Here is a 17835-nt window from a genome sequence, read left to right as displayed (position 1 = left end):
AGGTTCCTAGGCATCTAATGGTTTGAATAGTTAAAGGGGTTGGCTAGGAGTTTGTTGTTTATGGCCCATCCACACCTGATCAGTGAGGGACCGAGCGATGGTCTGTGCTCGGATCAGCTCTACGTGACGATGCCCATACTACACACAATATGGAGTCGGATGCTCCAGTCTCGGTATAGTGGTCATATGCCGGTACTGCAGTTCAGCTCCCACTGACTGTGCCAGACCACTATATAGGGCACATACAGCTGACCACTGCAGGGGCTGGCCGGCATTAGTATCATAGTTCTAGGACAACTCTAGCTCTTTATTGGGCCCTTCTTCACCATTTCCGGTGCCCCCGCCATTCCTGAGCAATCTGTGCTGTCAGTTTTGTATCAAACCTTTGCTCAGAGGAAACAAGACGACGCTCTAAGGGTGCATTCACACTGAGTAAACGCTAGCTTATTTTGTAAAGTAAAATTACACTTGTAAATTTTGCTATCCCATTGACTTCAATGACATTTTACAGGCGTATTTTTTACAGGCGTATTTTTACAGGCGTATTTTTTACAGGCGTATTTTTACACTTGTAAAAAAATATCATTGAAGTCAATGGGATAGCAAAATTTACAAGTGTAATTTTACTCTACAAAATAAGCTAGCGTTTACTCAGTGTGAATGCACCCTTAGTCTCTGACCTTGCTACAAAGTAACACTGAAGATCATGATCAGTCATCTATATTGTGAAACAAGAGGGTCAATGACTCCTATAGACCTGACCTTCGCTTCTATGGGTCAGTGATATGAAGACGATGAATGGAGGGAGATACTCAGATCCCGGCCCCTGCACCTGAACTCCAGACTCCACAGAACAATGCTGGATTCCCTTATTATGTCGTCATTTGGTATTCATGAGGTTCACGCATCTTATAAATACTCAGGACTGATCAATCCATCTAGATAAAGGGGGCTTCTACAACGTATCCTAAGGGGTCCCCCCGTCAATCAGAGAATGGAGGAGGAAGCAGACAGCGCCATTCTCTGTGTAGTGGCTGAACTGAGGTACTGCAGCTTGGGTCCCATTAAAGTGAATGTGAGATGATCTGCAATACCTGGTATGACCACTACATAGAGAACGGCGCTGTCTGCTTCCTGCTCTACTCTCCATGTATCAGCTGCTGAGAACTGCTGATCGGTGGGTGTGCCGGGTCATATTATAAGCCTGGAAAGAACAATAAGAAGAACAAATTTAAGAAGTTCCTGCTTCATCTGGAAAGTCCAGGATTCTCAGTCATACACAGGCCCATGTCACTGACTGCTCTGACATGGATATTCTGCTATTAGGCCTATAACGGGGCTGGAACGCCGGCATGTTACGGTATATTATCCTGTACAGCAAAATATTATTAAAAAAAACACAATTGTCAGTAAATTTGTAAAAAAAAAGTTTTATAGTTTCTGATTTTACAATATATACAGTCAGCGGTAAGAAGAGAGCGGTAAGAAGAGAGCGGTAAGAAGAGAGCGGTAAGAAGAGAGCGGTAAGAAGAGAGCGGTAAGAGTCAGAGTGACCCCACCAGAGCGTCACAGGCAGGAGCACACGAGAGCCTGTCATACACACCGTGGCCACAAGTGGGCGCTCACCACTATAGCTGGTAGTGGTTATCTCCTCCGGTCCTAGGACATTTGCTCCAAGGTCTTCATCACACGGAGAATTCTAGAAATTTTCATCTGCAGAGAATTCTCCTAAAGAAACAGAAGACGACAGTGAAGAGGAAAGAAGGAGCTGACGGATGATCAATGAGAGGAGTGGTGTTATATACAGGCAGTGGTATATACAGGCACTGGTACTATACTGGTACTATATACAGGCAGTGGTACTATATACAGGCAGTGGTACTATATACAGGCAGTGGTACTATACTGGTACTGTATACAGGCAGTGGTACTATATACAGGCAGTGGTACTATATACAGGCAGTGGCACTATACACAGGCAGTGGTACTATATACAGGCAGTGGTACTATACTGGTACTATACACAGGCAGTGGTACTATATACAGGCAGTGGTACTATACTGGTACTATACACAGGCAGTGGTACTATATACAGGCAGTGGTACTATATACAGGCAGTGGTATATACAGGCAGTGGTACTATACACAGGCAGTGGTATATACAGGCAGTGGTACTATATACAGGCAGTGGTATATACAGGCAGTGGTACTATACACAGGCACTAGTACTATACACAGGCAGTGGTACTATACACAGGCAGTGGTACTATACACAGGCAGTGGTACTATACACAGGCAGTGGTACTATATACAGGCAGTGGTACTATATACAGGCAGTGGTACTATACACAGGCACTAGTACTATACACAGGCAGTGGTACTATACACAGGCAGTGGTATATACAGGCAGTGGTACTATACACAGGCAGTGGTACTATACACAGGCACTAGTACTATACACAGGCAGTGGTACTATACACAGGCAGTGGTACTATACACAGGCAGTGGTACTATATACAGGCAGTGGTACTATATACAGGCAGTGGTATATACAGGCACTGGTACTATACTGGTACTATACACAGGCAGTGATACTATATACAGGCAGTGGTATATACAGGCAGTGGTACTATACACAGGCACTAGTACTATACACAGGCAGTGGTACTATACACAGGCAGTGGTACTATATACAGGCAGTGGTACTATATACAGGCAGTGGTACTATACACAGGCACTAGTACTATACACAGGCAGTGGTACTATACACAGGCAGTGGTATATACAGGCAGTGGTACTATACACAGGCAGTGGTACTATACACAGGCACTAGTACTATACACAGGCAGTGGTACTATACACAGGCAGTGGTACTATACACAGGCAGTGGTACTATATACAGGCAGTGGTACTATATACAGGCAGTGGTATATACAGGCACTGGTACTATACTGGTACTATACACAGGCAGTGATACTATATACAGGCAGTGGTATATACAGGCAGTGGTACTATATACAGGCAGTGGTATATACAGGCAGTGGTACTATACACAGGCACTAGTACTATACACAGGCAGTGGTACTATACACAGGCACTAGTACTATACACAGGCAGTGGTACTATATACAGGCAGTGGTACTATACACAGGCAGTGGTACTATATACAGGCAGTGGTACTATACTGGTACTATATACAGGCAATGGTACTATACACAGACACTGGTAATATATACAGGCAGTGGTACTATACTGGTACTATATACAGGCAATGGTACTATACACAGACACTGGTAATATATACAGGCAGTGGTACTATACTGGTACTGATATTCTGAAGGCTGACAAGAGACGCTGTAGACACCTGCAGTCCCCTCTCCCATAACCTACCTCCGCCTCCTCTTCTTCCTTCGTCTTGCCTCTGACCTGGTTCTCCAGCTTCTTAAGCTTTGCCTGTAGCTTGTGGAGTTCTGAGGAAGGATCCAGCAGTCCCTGAGGAAGAACAGCAGACAATAAGACACTTAGGGGGCTCGGCGCTTCATTCACAAGATCTCTCTTCTCTGCCAGAGAATGGAAACAGCAGCTGAAATCCTGATCCCTCAGCAGTGTACACTGTAACAACGGAGACAACGGTGTACACTGTAACAACGGAGACAACGGTATACACTGTAACAACGGAGACAACGGTGTACACTGTAACAACTGAGACAACGGTGTACACTGTAACAACAGAGTACACTGTACCGGCCCCGCAGCTGTGTGTTCAGAACTGGCTCATGGTGTAAACTAGAACGCAGCGACAGTGAAAGGGTTAATTACTAATGACAAACCTTCAGGTTCATGTAAACATGGCAGCCGTCTGTAACTTTTTCTGAGGCCCAGCCCGTACCATCGACAGCCTCCCGGGGTGCGGCTGCTGACAGGTGGACGTGAAGGGGCCCCGAAAACGAGAGAGTCTGCAGCGGAGACAGGAAAGACTGAAGAGACTGCAGGTCGTCCTCTTGGGAGCAGGAGATACAGACTGCAGAATAAAGCGAGACGGGGATCAGGAGCCGAGATACGGTGCAGCACTTAAAGGGGTCGTCGGCTTCTATATAAAGAAATGTTAAAGGGATTGCCCCAATATTAGAAATCATACAGGGCACGGACTCTTGAGGAGGAAGCAGAGGCTGGACGGCACAGGGGCGGGCATTGGGGCCACTATCTGCTGGAATAAACCAATAGGTGGCCGCTAATAAGAAAATCCCGCCGCTCAGTTTGTGCCAGGAGGTGTTACCTGAGGATGTCACCTCAGATCCCTCCATGGCAGGTGGAGATATACAAAGTGCAATAAGACAAAGACCCCTTTAATCCTCAGCGACCCCCCCCATTACCTTCCGGCCTGGCCTTGGTCAGGTTGTAGTCGCTCCTCAGACCGCGCAACGTCCGTACCACAGAATAGACAAAGTCGAAGCGTCGCGTCTCCTCAGGATACCGCCAATGAGCCTGGGAATGGAGTGAGGGCGATAAGACATCTCCACCTCACCTCTGCACCTCCTACAAGACGCAGCTCCCACCATCTTACCGTGTGCCAAGGGCCGGGGTATTCAGCCACGCAGACGCTGGGCGCGGGACAAGCACTAGATGGCGGTAATCGCTGCCACAGCTCTTCTGAGAGGTACGGAGTAAAGGGGGCAAGAAGGCGAAGCGTCAGCTCTGCGCCCCAATACAGCACCTGCCGAGCGTCGGAGCCCCCGGGGCCCCTCACAATGGGTTTCACGGCTTCCTGTGCACAGATCAGACATAACAAAATAGCAAACAACTTTCCAACTCCCAGCAGAGGAGGAGTCCGGGCATGCTGGTACTTGTAGTCTTACTGACACTGACGTCCACTTACCACATACACGTCGCAGTAGTTCTTCAGCCAGAAGTTATGAATGGCGGCCGTCGCCTGGTGAATCTCGTAGCTCTGCAGCTTCTTCTCACAGTCCTCTGTCAGCAGCCGCAGCCGCTCCAGCAGCCATCGGTCCAGGGGAGACGGCGGCCTGAGCTGATACCAAGACACGAGCGTTCATAAAGCAGAACTTAAAGGGACGGTACATAGGAGACAGACGCTTCCCTCACCTCTCCCATAGGTAGTGGAGTAAACCCCTCCCCTAGCGCCGACAGCGTGAACTTCACCCCATTCCACACTTTGTTGCAGAAATGGCGCACGGCGAGGACGGAAGCAACGTCCAGATTAATGTCATCACCTAGGGAGACAAAGGGGGGGACAGGTATAAGGCATAATATATAAATGGAGATCGGCTGCAGTACCGGTCACAGCCATGGACAAGGGTGGCGCTGTTTTGGGGAAAAAAATAGAATCTAAATCTAATATTGTTACCGGTTTTAACCACTTCAGTGATATTAAAGGGGACAGAAGTGCAACGTGAACAATGAGCGATCCCTCACCTTGTACTCTATGAGAGCAGAGGGCGAACCTCAGGGCATCGGTCCCGCACTCCGGTATCCCATGGGGATAATCCTTTACCTGGCAGAGACAAAACAAAATAATACCGACAATTTACTGGTTCCTGTTCTGTACAAGTATGGCAGTATTTTTTAGATACAATATAGCTCCATTATTTGGACACAGTATGGCGGTATTTTTAGTACACTGTATGACATTCTTACTTTTGCAGCTTATGGCGGGATTCTTTTAGCTACACTATAGCTCTATTACTTGTACACATCATGGCAGTATTCTACATGGTATGGCACTATTAATTCTGCAAACATATGGCAGCATTGTTTTTATGTACAATACACCTCTAAGATGTGTGTATGGTACGCTGGAATCTTTCCTGTATGGCACAGTCAGTCAGTTCAGTATTTGGCAGCATCTTTAGCTACACTATAGGTCTATTACTTGGGTACTGTATGGCACTATTATTTTTACACTGCATTGCTACTTTTGCAGTATATGGAACGTTTTGAATTTTTTTTTTTTTGTTATAATGCAGCTTTATTTATTCACTGTATGGCAGTATTATTTCTGCACATTATCTTATTTTTATAGAATCGTGTGATATTTTTCTTAGACACAACATAGCTGTATTATTTGGGCACTGTATGGCAGTATGAGTGCACTGTGGCATATAGTATTGTTACCCTTGCAGGAGTTAGAAGTATTTTTAGTGACCATTTGGCTCTTTATGTTGACAGTATGGCAGTATTATTCCTACATATAAATGTTTAGGTAGCCATATTATTTGGGCACGGTATGGCGGTGTTATTTCTACATATAAATGTTTAGGTAACCCTGTTATTTGGGCACAGTATAGCGGTGTTATTTCTACATACAAATGTTTAGGTAACCCTATTATTTGAGCACAGTATGGCGGTGTTATTTCTACATATAAATGTTTAGGTAGCCCTATTATTTGGGCATGGTATGGCGGTGTTATTTCTACATATAAATGTTTAGGTAGCCCTATTATTTGGGCACAGTATGGCGGTGTTATTCCTACATATAAATGTTTAGGTAGCCCTATTATTTGGGCATGGTATGGCGGTGTTATTTCTACATATAAATGTTTAGGTAGCCCTATTATTTGGGCATGGTATGGCGGTGTTATTTCTACATATAAATGTTTAGGTAGCCCTATTATTTGGGCACGGTATGGCGGTGTTATTTCTACATATAAATGTTTAGGTAGCCCTATTATTTGGGCACAGTATGGCGGTGTTATTCCTACATATAAGTGTTTAGGTAGCCCTATTATTTGGGCACAGTATGGCGGTGTTATTCCTACATATAAGTGTTTAGGTAGCCCTATTATTTGGGCACGGTATGGCGGTGTTATTTCTACATATAAATGTTTAGGTAGCCCTATTATTTGGGCATGGTATGGCGGTGTTATTTCTACATATAAATGTTTAGGTAGCCCTATTATTTGGGCAAGGTATGGCGGTGTTATTTCTACATATAAATGTTTAGGTAGCCCTGTTATTTGGGCACAGTATAGCGGTGTTATTTCTACATATAAATGTTTAGGTAGCCCTATTATTTGGGCATGGTATGGCGGTGTTATTTCTACATATAAATGTTTAGGTAGCCCTATTATTTGGGCACAGTATGGCGGTGTTATTTCTACATATAAATGTTTAGGTAGCCCTATTATTTGGGCACAGTATGGCGGAGTTATTCCTACATATAAATATTTAGGTAACCTGTTATTTGGGCACAGTATAGCGGTGTTATTTGTACACTGTATGACACTGATATGTGTGCACTTTACGATGCAGGTTTTTTCAGATCCAATCCTCACACTCTCTGAGCCCAATTCACTTCTTACCAGTCCAGATTCTGCTACTTTTAGTTCTCGAGGGTCCAAATTTCCCTCCTTTAGCTTTTCCCGCAGGTCCTGTAAGGACACAATGAACTATATGAAGGAGGAGAACGTGTACGCTTTTGTTCCAAAACATAAAAATCACGTCTGGTGAACAGTGACGATTTCTCGACACTGCACCGTCTGTAAGTCAGGGCATCTGTGCAACGCCATGGCAATATCAGGGCCTAAAAGATCCCTTTAAGGATAGACTTAAAGGGATTCTCCAGGAACAGTTTAAACTTACTTCCCTGGGGGTTCTATTTGGGCCGATCCTAGGTCATGTGATCAGAACCAGCACCAGGGCAGCTCTGCTTCCTCTCATCCTCATGTTCCCAGGTAGTCACCGGGCAGATCAGATCACTGTAATAGGGAAGCCATCGACGGATCAACTCGGGTTCTGGTTTTGGTGATATGATCCAAGGTCAGAACCAGCCAGAATCCTGAGCGTTGGCCCAAATAGAGCCTGGGGGAAGCAAGCGGGCTTAAACAGTTTATGAATAACCCCTTTAAGAACCGAAGTAACTGGTGAGGACCCCCAAAAATCACAGGGTTAGGTCATCCAAAAATGAGAAGACCCCTTTAACATGTGCCATGTTTGCTGCAGCTTGCACAGGTACTAGAGAACTATCCTTACCTCCAGTGAAATTCCTGTCATTACATCCAGAGGGTCAAGAACGTTCCCCAAAGATTTACTCATTTTCCTTCCATGAGCATCTCGGACCATGGAGTGCAGGAAGACCTGGCGGAATAGAGACAGAAATCACGGACATAACTATCCATAGGAGTCCTAACAACAAAGCCTCCATCGGGGGGTAGGAGGAGATTAGACATGATTGATTTCTCCAAGAAACAGCGCCACTCTTGTCCACGGGTTGTGTCTGGTACTGCAGCTGAGCAATAGACCACACAAGCTGCCGTGCTTATATTAGTAGGGGCAGGACAATGGTCTCGTGCTGTTCGGACCCTCTCAGCGATCAACCTGGCAGTAACTGTTCAGTTTCCCTGCAGCGCCACCACAGATGGAATGTAGTATTACACCGTTTCTATTAAAATCAATGGGCTGACCATATGATACAAGGACATGGTGGGTCCTCCACAATGAGACGCGCTCTGTTTGCTATTCTGGGATTCCCTAATGGGGTAGACACAATGGTTATCTAAAGCAGCGCCCCCTGGAATATTCCAGTACCTCTTTGAATGGTAACCGGCCCGTAAGCTCTTCTCCTAACATCACCATCCGAGCCACCCAGAAGAACAGGAGGTCACTGCCCGTCTCCAAGAGAGAGTTGGGGTAAAAATCCTCAAGATCTTCAGTCTGTTTGGAAGACACAAAGTTCATCCCTGAATATGTCTTTGGTTCCTATTTCTTTATTTTCTGACACAGAGTTCCAAATCTTCAGCATGTAAATGAATGTAAGACCCCATGCACATGAGCAAGCGTGCAACCGAGGCGGGGCCCGTTTTTGCATCAGATCCGAGTGCCTTCTGTTATAGGGGCTTCCGACCCATTCTGTTCTGATGAAATGCAGGACAGGATCTGCTGTATTTTTGGCAGACCCTCGGACACCCCCTCACAAGGCACACTTGGACAAGTGCTTGATGTTAAATGAAAGTTAACAATCTGGCTCGCAACCGCCACCACTAGAGGGAGCTCAGGAGCTATCGGTATACTGCTTATACATTGAATTCAATTATAGCATAGTACACAGTAAGCTCCTCGGCTCCCCCTAGTGGTGGCTGCAAGAAAGCAGTTCTGTTTTATGGGGTAAGGTCTATTCAGAAACAATATCTGTGTATCAGCCATGGTTGCCGGCCTGACTACAGTAGGGCTCAGCTAAGCTGATCTGGCATGCAGAGTTCAGTCCACTTCAGAGCTGATCTTGTTTCCCGGCCCCTAAATTATGTGATAAATTGGTGATATATCTCCTATAATCCAGAGTCAGACTGAAAACACACAGGACTCACCCGTTCCGGCCATCCCAGCATAGCAAATGGAAAAAGAGCGGATGAAAACCAGGTATCGAGAACGTCTTCATCTACACGAGAAAAGGAGCAATAAGGAACGAGACTGAAGAGCAATCCGACCTATATACAATAAGACTAGCCAAGGGGCCGGAGAGGTGCCGGATTATCAAATATTCTGGATTATACGTCCTACAGACATCCCTAGTCTCAGGGTCCGCACCTCTTTTAAGGCTGAGCTCGGCCTCTGGTTTCCCCAGCACAATGGCGGCCTTCCTCCTGGCTTCCGATTCGCTGTGCGCAGCTACCCAGAATCCTTCACTCTCATCTTTGTTAGCCTGCGGTGTAGACAGTGCTGGGGTCAGTGATGGGACGGTCTCTGGTATACAGACTGCACCTTTATAAGGACTCTACCTACCTGGAGAGACGTAGTCACAAAGTAGGCCGGAATCTGATGTCCCCACCAAAGCTGTCGCGAGATGCACCAGTCACTGCGGGCGACAAAAGGGGGCACAATGAAGGGGGCACAGGTATCCACTGGGGTCAATGTTGCCTATTACAAACTACAGGGGATAGGTTTACATTGTTTTTCAGTTTTCGGAATACAGCCTGCAGTGTAAAGCATGGAGGTTTTCATCCTGTCTATCAGGGGTACGGCCATCTGTGCTAAAACTACAACTCCCAGCACAACCCTGGCAATATAATAGTTTCTGGAAAAAGTGAGGGCCAACTACTATAACTAAGAATCCAGTGTTACAGGGGCTGTCACCCAGCTTTCCCAGGGTCCTCAATGGCAAAGGCTGAATCTATAAAAAGATCAATGGGGTGGTCGCATGTCTAAAAAACCAAATGCATGAGGATGTGACATGGGGGTCAGGAACTTAGTGACACATTTTAGATACAGTGTTACCATTGTCACATGTCACTATGTAATACAAGGTTTCCCCTGTAGAGGGCACTGCAGAGGAGATTATCAGCTAAAGGCAATTTACCCCATATTAAAGGGAAGTCTGTAATGAGACAATCCCTTTAAATAGAAGAGTGAATTCCAATGACAATGCATAGGACAATTCTCGGCTAGGTCTACCTGATGTTTGCGAGCCAATTCCTCCAGTTCTTCTGGTGATACGATGGCGAGATCTTCAGCTCTCCTGACTCCACCGCCTTGGGATAATATCAGAGACGTTATATGAGAGGAGACCTAGGGAGGGGTAAGAGAAGATTAGGGAATAACAGGTCTTACCCTCAGAGCCTTTCGGGCCATCTCCTCGCAGTTCACAAACCATTGGCGCTTCAGTAAGTGTTCGATGACATCGCCGGAGCGACTTCAAGGCACAAAGGAGACAAGGAGAAGATTTCGTATAAGTGTCCGCTCTCAGGTACAATGGAGGACGGAATGTTCTTCCTGGAGCCACCACTAGGGGGAGCAGAGAGGATTCTTCCATAGGGATTGATGTCAAAGAGAACTGTACAAATCCCACTTCAGTGAGCTCCCCCTAGTGGTGGCCGCAGGCAGACAGAATTGTACTGTCTAACTACATGGATGTGAAGTAGAGGATAATAATTTGTCATCTCGTGCTGTAAATTAACTATGTACCACTAGATGGCATTGTGGTTACTTAGCGCCATCTAGTGGCCGTACTACTAGTAATAGATATAGTGGCCGTGCAGGACTCACCTGCAGACAGGGAGCAGCATGGCGTGCTCGCAGTCTCCTCTATAGAGACCTTTCTCCTTCAGGGCAGACACAACTTTCTCCCGGGCATCAAATCTTTTCACGCCCTATAAAGAGGGACACAGATAAGAAATGACCGAAACACTGACGAACACAACAGATGGAGGTGCGTGGATGAGAAAGATCTGCTAAACCTGTATCCAGTCTCCTCCGGCCTCCGTCATGGCTCCATCTTCTCCAATCACAGAAACCAATGGGAGCGCCAGGTCCTGAGCGATGTCAAAATCTACCAGACTGTGAGCCGGGGTCACCTTCACCGCGCCTACAGGTAAGCAGGGGGCCGGGGTCATATACCGCATAATAAACTATGGAAGTGACCACTGTGTGGCGCTATACTGGCCGGTCCTGTAATGTAGCTAGGCCTGCCACGGTGCTATTATACTGGTGCTGTACTGACCAGTGCTATTATACTGGTGCTATACTGACCAGTGCTATTATATTGGTGCTGTACTGACCAGTGCTATTATATTGGTGCTGTACTGACCAGTGCTATTATACTGGTGCTATACTGACCAGTGCTATTATACTGGTGCTATACTGACCAGTGCTATTATAGTGGTGCTATACTGACCAGTGCTATTATATTGGTGCTGTACTGACCAGTGCTATTATATTGGTGCTGTACTGACCAGTGCTATTATATTGGTGCTGTACTGACCAGTGCTATTATACTGGTGCTGTACTGACCAGTGCTATTATATTGGTGCTATACTGACCAGTGCTATTATATTGGTGCTATACTGACCAGTGCTATTATATTGGTGCTATACTGACCAGTGCTATTATATTGGTGCTATACTGACCAGTGCTATTATATTGGTGCTATACTGACCAGTGCTATTATATTGGTGCTATACTGACCAGTGCTATTATATTGGTGCTATACTGACCAGTGCTATTATATTGGTGCTATACTGACCAGTGCTATTATACTGGTGCTGTACTGACCAGTGCTATTATATTGGTGCTATACTGACCAGTGTTATTATATTGGTGCTGTACTGACCAGTGCTATTATATTGGTGCTGTACTGACCAGTGCCAAACTCTGGGTTGACCAGCTGATGAGTGACAACAGGGAGCAGACGCCCAGTAAAGGGGTGAAGAAGATTCTTTCCCTGGAATTTCTAGGAGAAAAAGAAAGAAAAAACATATTAAAATAAAATAATAAAAATAACAACTAAATGGACTTTCACACTGGACTTTAATATTGTTCTAGGCTTCAGTGTAGATCACCTGGGGAGTGGATCCAACCAGTCCAGCCGATCAATTGTCTACAGGGGCCATGCTGCTTGGACAAATGCTGTAGCCTCATCCTGATGGTTGTCACATGATCAGTCACATGACCATGAGGCAGCTCAGTCCCATTTAAGTGAAATACCAGGTGAAGGCGCTATACAGTGTGCGGTATACAATGAAGAAGCTACGGTACTAAAGGAAGCACCCAGACCGCTTCAATCAGCTGATCGGCAGGGGTGCCGGGAGTCGTCCTCCTGCAGATGTGATATTAATGACCTATCCTAAGGACAGGATATCAGTTTACAACTCCTTTAATCCACAACATTTGACCACAGCCTAAGACGGCACCGCACTGACGGCAGAGGAGGGCAATAGTCACCAATATAGAACCCTTACTATATAGGATAACGGAAACTCACCCGGTACCTGGGGTCGTCTGGATGGACCGCCACAGCCGTGTCCCCCAGCATAGTCTCAGGGCGTGTGGTGGCCACAATAACTTCATCATCTACAAAACAAAGGAAGCCACTAAGAGACCAGGACACCTCCATGCAGAGCCCCCGTCAGATTCACCATCCTACCTCCTTCTTCAGTGGGGTACGCAAAGCTGAACAGGAGCCCAAAGGGAACCTTCCTCTGGTAGCCGGGTACAGACAGGTAGGTTCTACCATTCAGCTGCCGACTCTCCACCTGTGCAAAGGGAATATAATGGTCTATGGATCAACAACCTGCGGCACTGCAGCGGTGGAAAACTACATATCCCAGCATACGTGACTGGTGCATGCTGGGAGTGCCAAGGCTGACTGGTCCCTGGTCTGTGCTGTACAGAGAAGACAAAGGAGAGGAAACCGCACGTCAATAACTAACCTCAATGTCAGAGATGGCAGATCGGAGGCTGCAGGACCAGTTCACAAGACGATGCCGGCGATGAACCAAACCGCTCTCATGGAGGTGGATGAAGGCTTCGGACACTGCGCGGGAGAAACGCTGAGAAGAACAGAAGATCGGGTCAGTGAGCGGACACGGGGCTCGTACGATCAAAGGGAGGGATGACAGTATGGAACAGCTATAACGTCTATGTAAGACCAAATATCTGCCAGAGGAGGGTCAGCTAAGGACTCAATGCCCCCTATATAATGATGGCTTCAAGGGCTGTCTCACCAGGGATATTCCAGCTCCGAATGAGAAGTCCCAAGCGGATGACCCCCCCCCCCTCTATGACCTCATAGGAGTTGTCCAGACCAATGCGAACGATGCAGAGGCAAACAGCCAACTGGTAGGGGTGTCAAGAGTCGGATCCCCACTAATCTAATACGGATGCCCTATCCAAAAGGACAGGCCCTAAATGTGTTAGAAAAATGTCCGGTACCCATTATAGAGGTGGACTAGAAAGCAGCAGATCTGGAGCTCTACCATATGAGCCCATACTGCAGGGATACAGGATATAACACTTACACCGTCCATAGTGAAGCAGGATCGCTCCCAGTCCAGAGACGCCCCGAGAGACTTCAGCTGGTGATATATTCTGTCCCCTTTACTGTAAGAAGATAGAGAATTACTATGAGACGTAGTGAAGACGCGGTCATGTAGAGCTCTGTACACACCGCTCCGCTGCATTACCTCTCCTTCCATTCCCACACCGCCTTGAGAAATTCCTCCCGGCCCAGATCGTGACGTGAGAGACCTCGCTCCTTAGACAGGCTCTTCTCTACCACAGTCTGCAAAAACAGAGGTCAATGGCTACAGACTCTGTAAAGGAAAGCCGCCATACTGATCTCTACAGAGCAGGAGGAGCCAAGCAGACTGATCTATAGAAATCCCGGCTCTTTTTACTGTTAATGTTACCTTTAAAGGGGGCTTCTAACCCCAAATTGATTTGTCATACAGATCACCTATTCACAGGATAGGTATATAGGTAACCTGTGTAGGTGAGACACCCGGACACCGCACAGAACAAATGAACGTCTCCTGCTCGGGGATTTAGCAAAACGGCCATGAGGGGGTTAATAAACCTGTAAAACCCCTTAAAAGATGACGGCAATGTTTCTCTAAGGCAGAAAACCACAAGCAGATCCGGAGACGTACCTGTGTGGCAATCCCTGCATGGTCGGATCCCGGCACCCACAGAACCTTCTCGCCCAGCATCCTCCTCCTGCCAGACAGAAGAAGGGACTATGAATGTCATGGCGAATAAAACAATCGTCACCTAAAATTTTTCTAAAAATCACATTAAAATTTCTTGAACCTGGCCTGAGGAGTGCTTACTTATTACCCCAGAAACAGTGCCACTCCTTGCCATAGGCCGTGCCCGGTATTGCAGTGTTCACCTGTATAGTGATGAGGGTTTGTTACAATTGTATCCAGTCTAGACAATCTTTTGTGAGCTGAGCCGTCTGAACTCCTGACTGATACAATGTAGCAAACTATGAGGACTGTGGTTTGTGTATTGTGTACAAATGTAACAAACCCTCAGCGGTGAAAAGTATTAAGTCTGTGCAGGTTTTCAGTCTCGGGACAACTTTTGAGGACTGATTTTAAGGTGAGAGGAACAGCAGTTTACCAAAATGTTTTCAGGCCTCACTCCTGCCGCACTATTGTTCCCTATACTGCACCTATAAGGTTCCCTATACTGCACCCCTATATACTGTATACAAGGACAACCTCCCACAATTTGGCATCTTCTGGTAGCTTCGTACAGCAGGTATATATCTTTCTGTCTATATACAATATTAATATGGAACAGGCTTACTTTTGGTTTGAGAAGTGCTTGCTGTGTTTGGGGGGGTTATGGAAAAAAAGTTAGGGTGCAGATATAATGGGGTACATTGTATCCAAATAAGCAATGATACAGGCACGGAATGATCTCCCAGTGAGGACGATCCTGAACTCATCCCGTTATACAGACATCATCTCTCTTACCAACGCACAAGAGAATCCTCAATGGCCACAGTAAGAGCATGGCCGAGGTGGAGGGAGCCGGTAACATTAGGAGGAGGGATGCAGAGAGAGAAGACCTCCGGCCTGGCGTGGGGGAGACGACTCTGCAATGACACAAACAACACCACTTATCAGCTATATACTGTATCTATACATCTGCTGTGTACATGTATGGAGGCAAACTAGATAACCTGAAGCTTTCCTTCCCTTCTGCTCTCTGTAAATGCACGGGTATCTCTCCGGATTTCCAGGACATTAGGATACAGTAGGTCACCAATATGGGATCTATCTAGTACCCGGGTGCTGCAGCCTCATCCCCGCGCTGATGACATCACATATATTGGTCACATGACACAGCAGCAACTCAGTCCCAATATACAATACAATACGAGCAGCGCTGTGCTTGGTATTAAGGGGAGAAGCTGCAGCACTGACCCAAATGATGCGGTCCGTGTACGGTCTGGCCCCAAATAGTGTGGTCCGTGTCTGGATACTATCTTACCGTCACCCCGGATCTATATATGGTTATACCGACATCCTTACCTGGTACTCCGGCTTGAAAAATCCTTCCTTTACCCACCAGGAATACCAGGCGGCCTCGACATATCGTGGACTGTACGCCGCAGGTAGTGGATTACTGGTATCTACAAAGGAAACACAAGGCATGTATCAGGGAAGGGGAATATGTAGCCACATAGTACCGTGACAATATAATCACATTTATAGGTCACATGGTACAGCAACAGCTCAGTCCCATTCAGGGACAGCCCCTAGCCAATGTACAGCACTCCCCCACATGTATGCACTCACCTATTCGCTGCTGCCTCTTCATCCACATGATCGTGGGGGTCCCTATTAATATATATTGAGGACTGATCCTCAGTCCCAGAAAACCCCATTAAACTCAGAGGTGCTGCCCCTTATTGCAAAGCAGGCATCTGTTACCACTTTCCTATTGCACTGTGATGATGCCCCCTGTTGTCAGTAGCTAGTATAACACCCTGATATTACCAGCTGTGGTGTATAACAAGGGAAGCAGCAGGACACCGCAGATGGCGCCTAATATACCGTCCTACCTTTCTTTTCTCCGGGCGCCGTGTGACCTTCATACTCAATTGTCTCTTTGTCCTTCCAGTGTCGGCCTTTACCTGGTGACACCTGGCAGAGGGAGAGTTAATAATATACATCCTGTATACACACTACAGCCATACTGTATCTCTGTATTACACACTGTAATAACAAAGTATCATCTACCTCTTCCTGTGCCGCACCCTCCTCCAGCTGAGCCCGCTGTCGCTGCCGCCTCTCATCCCTCTTGATCCGCTCGGTGACGGTGCTGGCAGCTCTGCGGGGTGCCCTTCCAAAGACACAGCGGTTAGTGTCACGTAAGAGGCGGAGCATTGTAAGAGAGGGGGAGGAGCCCTAAAAGAAAGAAATAACTTCCTAGTACAATGAAAAAAAGTGGCAAATCCGTCATTGACCGAGACAGACTCAACACAAGGATTTCAGAGCATTTGTACAAGACAAGAAGAACCTGCCTATAAGTGACCAGTGAGTACAACCGCTCTGTAATAACATCAACAAGCACTAGGGGGAATTCTGTGCAATACCAAGGCAGCCATACTGTCCTCGTGTATTGTAATCTATAGGAGTTATGGAATAAACCAGGCACGTATCCTTATGTCTGAGTACAGTATGGTACAACGGTATTATGTCAGCGCTATATGGCATCATTAGACGCCATGCACATCATGCACTCATATCCACGTGGACTTCCGATCCATTCTGTTCCGAAGTAGGATAGATTTTGCTCTATTTTCATTGGAACAGACCATCGGACACCCCCTTGGATGGCACACTCGGACGTGTGCATGGAGACTTATGCGGGAGTATTATGTAGGAACTCTACGGCAGTATTATTTGGCCACTTGATACTGTAATTACATGGTCAGGTATTGAGTATAATAATGAGGAATTGTATATTGTGTGGGTATAGGTCTGAAATTTTTAAGACATGGCGGTATTATATGGGCGATGTATAATAGTTTGGTTGAGAGTATTGATTGGACACTATATGGCAGAATTATTTGGGCGCTATAGGGAAGTATAATTTAAAGGGGTTGTCCAAGACCCCAAGGATTTAGAACAATCCCTTTAATGAGCTAACTTCAGCACCGCAGCAGAGGACAGCAGCCCCCGGGGATTGTGAGACTACAACTCCCAGCCGGCACACTCCTCCTCTGTTCTTAGAGCATGCTGGGAGTTGTAGTTTCACCTGTGGCCCGGTTTGGCAGTGTATTATGTAGGTTTGTCCCCCTGAGGTGTCCCTCTCCTCACACTGACCTTGCCTCTCTGTCCCCGGCATGCAGCCACCAACCTCCCGGCCACACAACTCCTCTGACAGTCGGAAGTACGAGCCTGCGTTCCAGCACAGAATCCACCAATCAGAAGTCTTCTGTGCTCATTTGAAACCGAGGCTTGGAACGCTCCGCCTCTTCCCCTCATAGAGAAGCCGGAGAGCTATTTGTGGGCGTGGCGTCAAGGTTCTCTCCACCAATCACAATCCAGTACGGGCCTAGGCTTTTGCTAGGATGCTGTGCGGTCACAT

The 17835-nt window shown here is 46.6% G+C and overlaps 1 protein-coding gene across 2 annotated transcripts; it reads right to left on the bottom strand.

The window, feature by feature from the left end:
• Positions 1-1447: 1447 nt before the first annotated feature.
• VARS2 (valyl-tRNA synthetase 2, mitochondrial) lies at positions 1448-17639 on the bottom strand. 2 transcript variants are annotated; one of them, XM_075260314.1, is made up of 30 exons: positions 17571-17639; positions 16482-16649; positions 16304-16385; positions 15771-15871; positions 15210-15331; positions 14376-14442; positions 13911-14008; positions 13746-13827; positions 13158-13277; positions 12872-12980; positions 12710-12798; positions 12088-12178; positions 11187-11314; positions 10996-11099; positions 10561-10642; positions 10405-10481; positions 9736-9808; positions 9541-9655; positions 9321-9391; positions 8545-8670; positions 7990-8094; positions 7320-7388; positions 5434-5512; positions 5104-5231; positions 4877-5029; positions 4565-4765; positions 4374-4485; positions 3831-4021; positions 3391-3492; positions 1448-1728 (listed from the first exon to the last, which is right to left on the bottom strand). In XM_075260314.1, exons 2-30 carry the CDS (start codon positions 16626-16628, stop codon positions 1660-1662), a joined length of 3093 nt encoding a protein of 1030 aa, XP_075116415.1. In that variant the 5' UTR covers positions 16629-16649; positions 17571-17639; the 3' UTR covers positions 1448-1659. The 2 variants fall into 2 exon arrangements, with proteins under 2 accessions (XP_075116415.1, XP_075116416.1); XM_075260315.1 differs by having other exon boundaries at positions 1448-1725.
• Between the last annotated feature and the right edge of the window lie 196 nt (positions 17640-17835).

Source organism: Leptodactylus fuscus, chromosome 11 (genome assembly GCF_031893055.1).
Source record: "Leptodactylus fuscus isolate aLepFus1 chromosome 11, aLepFus1.hap2, whole genome shotgun sequence".
NCBI lineage: Eukaryota > Metazoa > Chordata > Amphibia > Anura > Leptodactylidae > Leptodactylus > Leptodactylus fuscus.
Note: the sequence above shows the minus strand (reverse complement) of the source record. Positions and strands in the feature narration are given on the sequence as shown.

Excerpts from the sequence above, each read along its gene's own strand:
- VARS2 (XM_075260314.1), bottom strand. The coding sequence starts at position 16,628 with ATGCTCCGCCTCTTACGTGACACTAACCGCTGTGTCTTTGGAAGGGCA. Across the intron at positions 14,009-14,375 it reads ATGCAGGGATTGCCACACAG|ACTGTGGTAGAGAAGAGCCT; the intron begins GTACGTCTCCGG and ends CTGTTTTTGCAG. Across the intron at positions 4,486-4,564 it reads ACCCCGGCCCTTGGCACACG|GCTCATTGGCGGTATCCTGA; the intron begins GTAAGATGGTGG and ends CTCCATTCCCAG.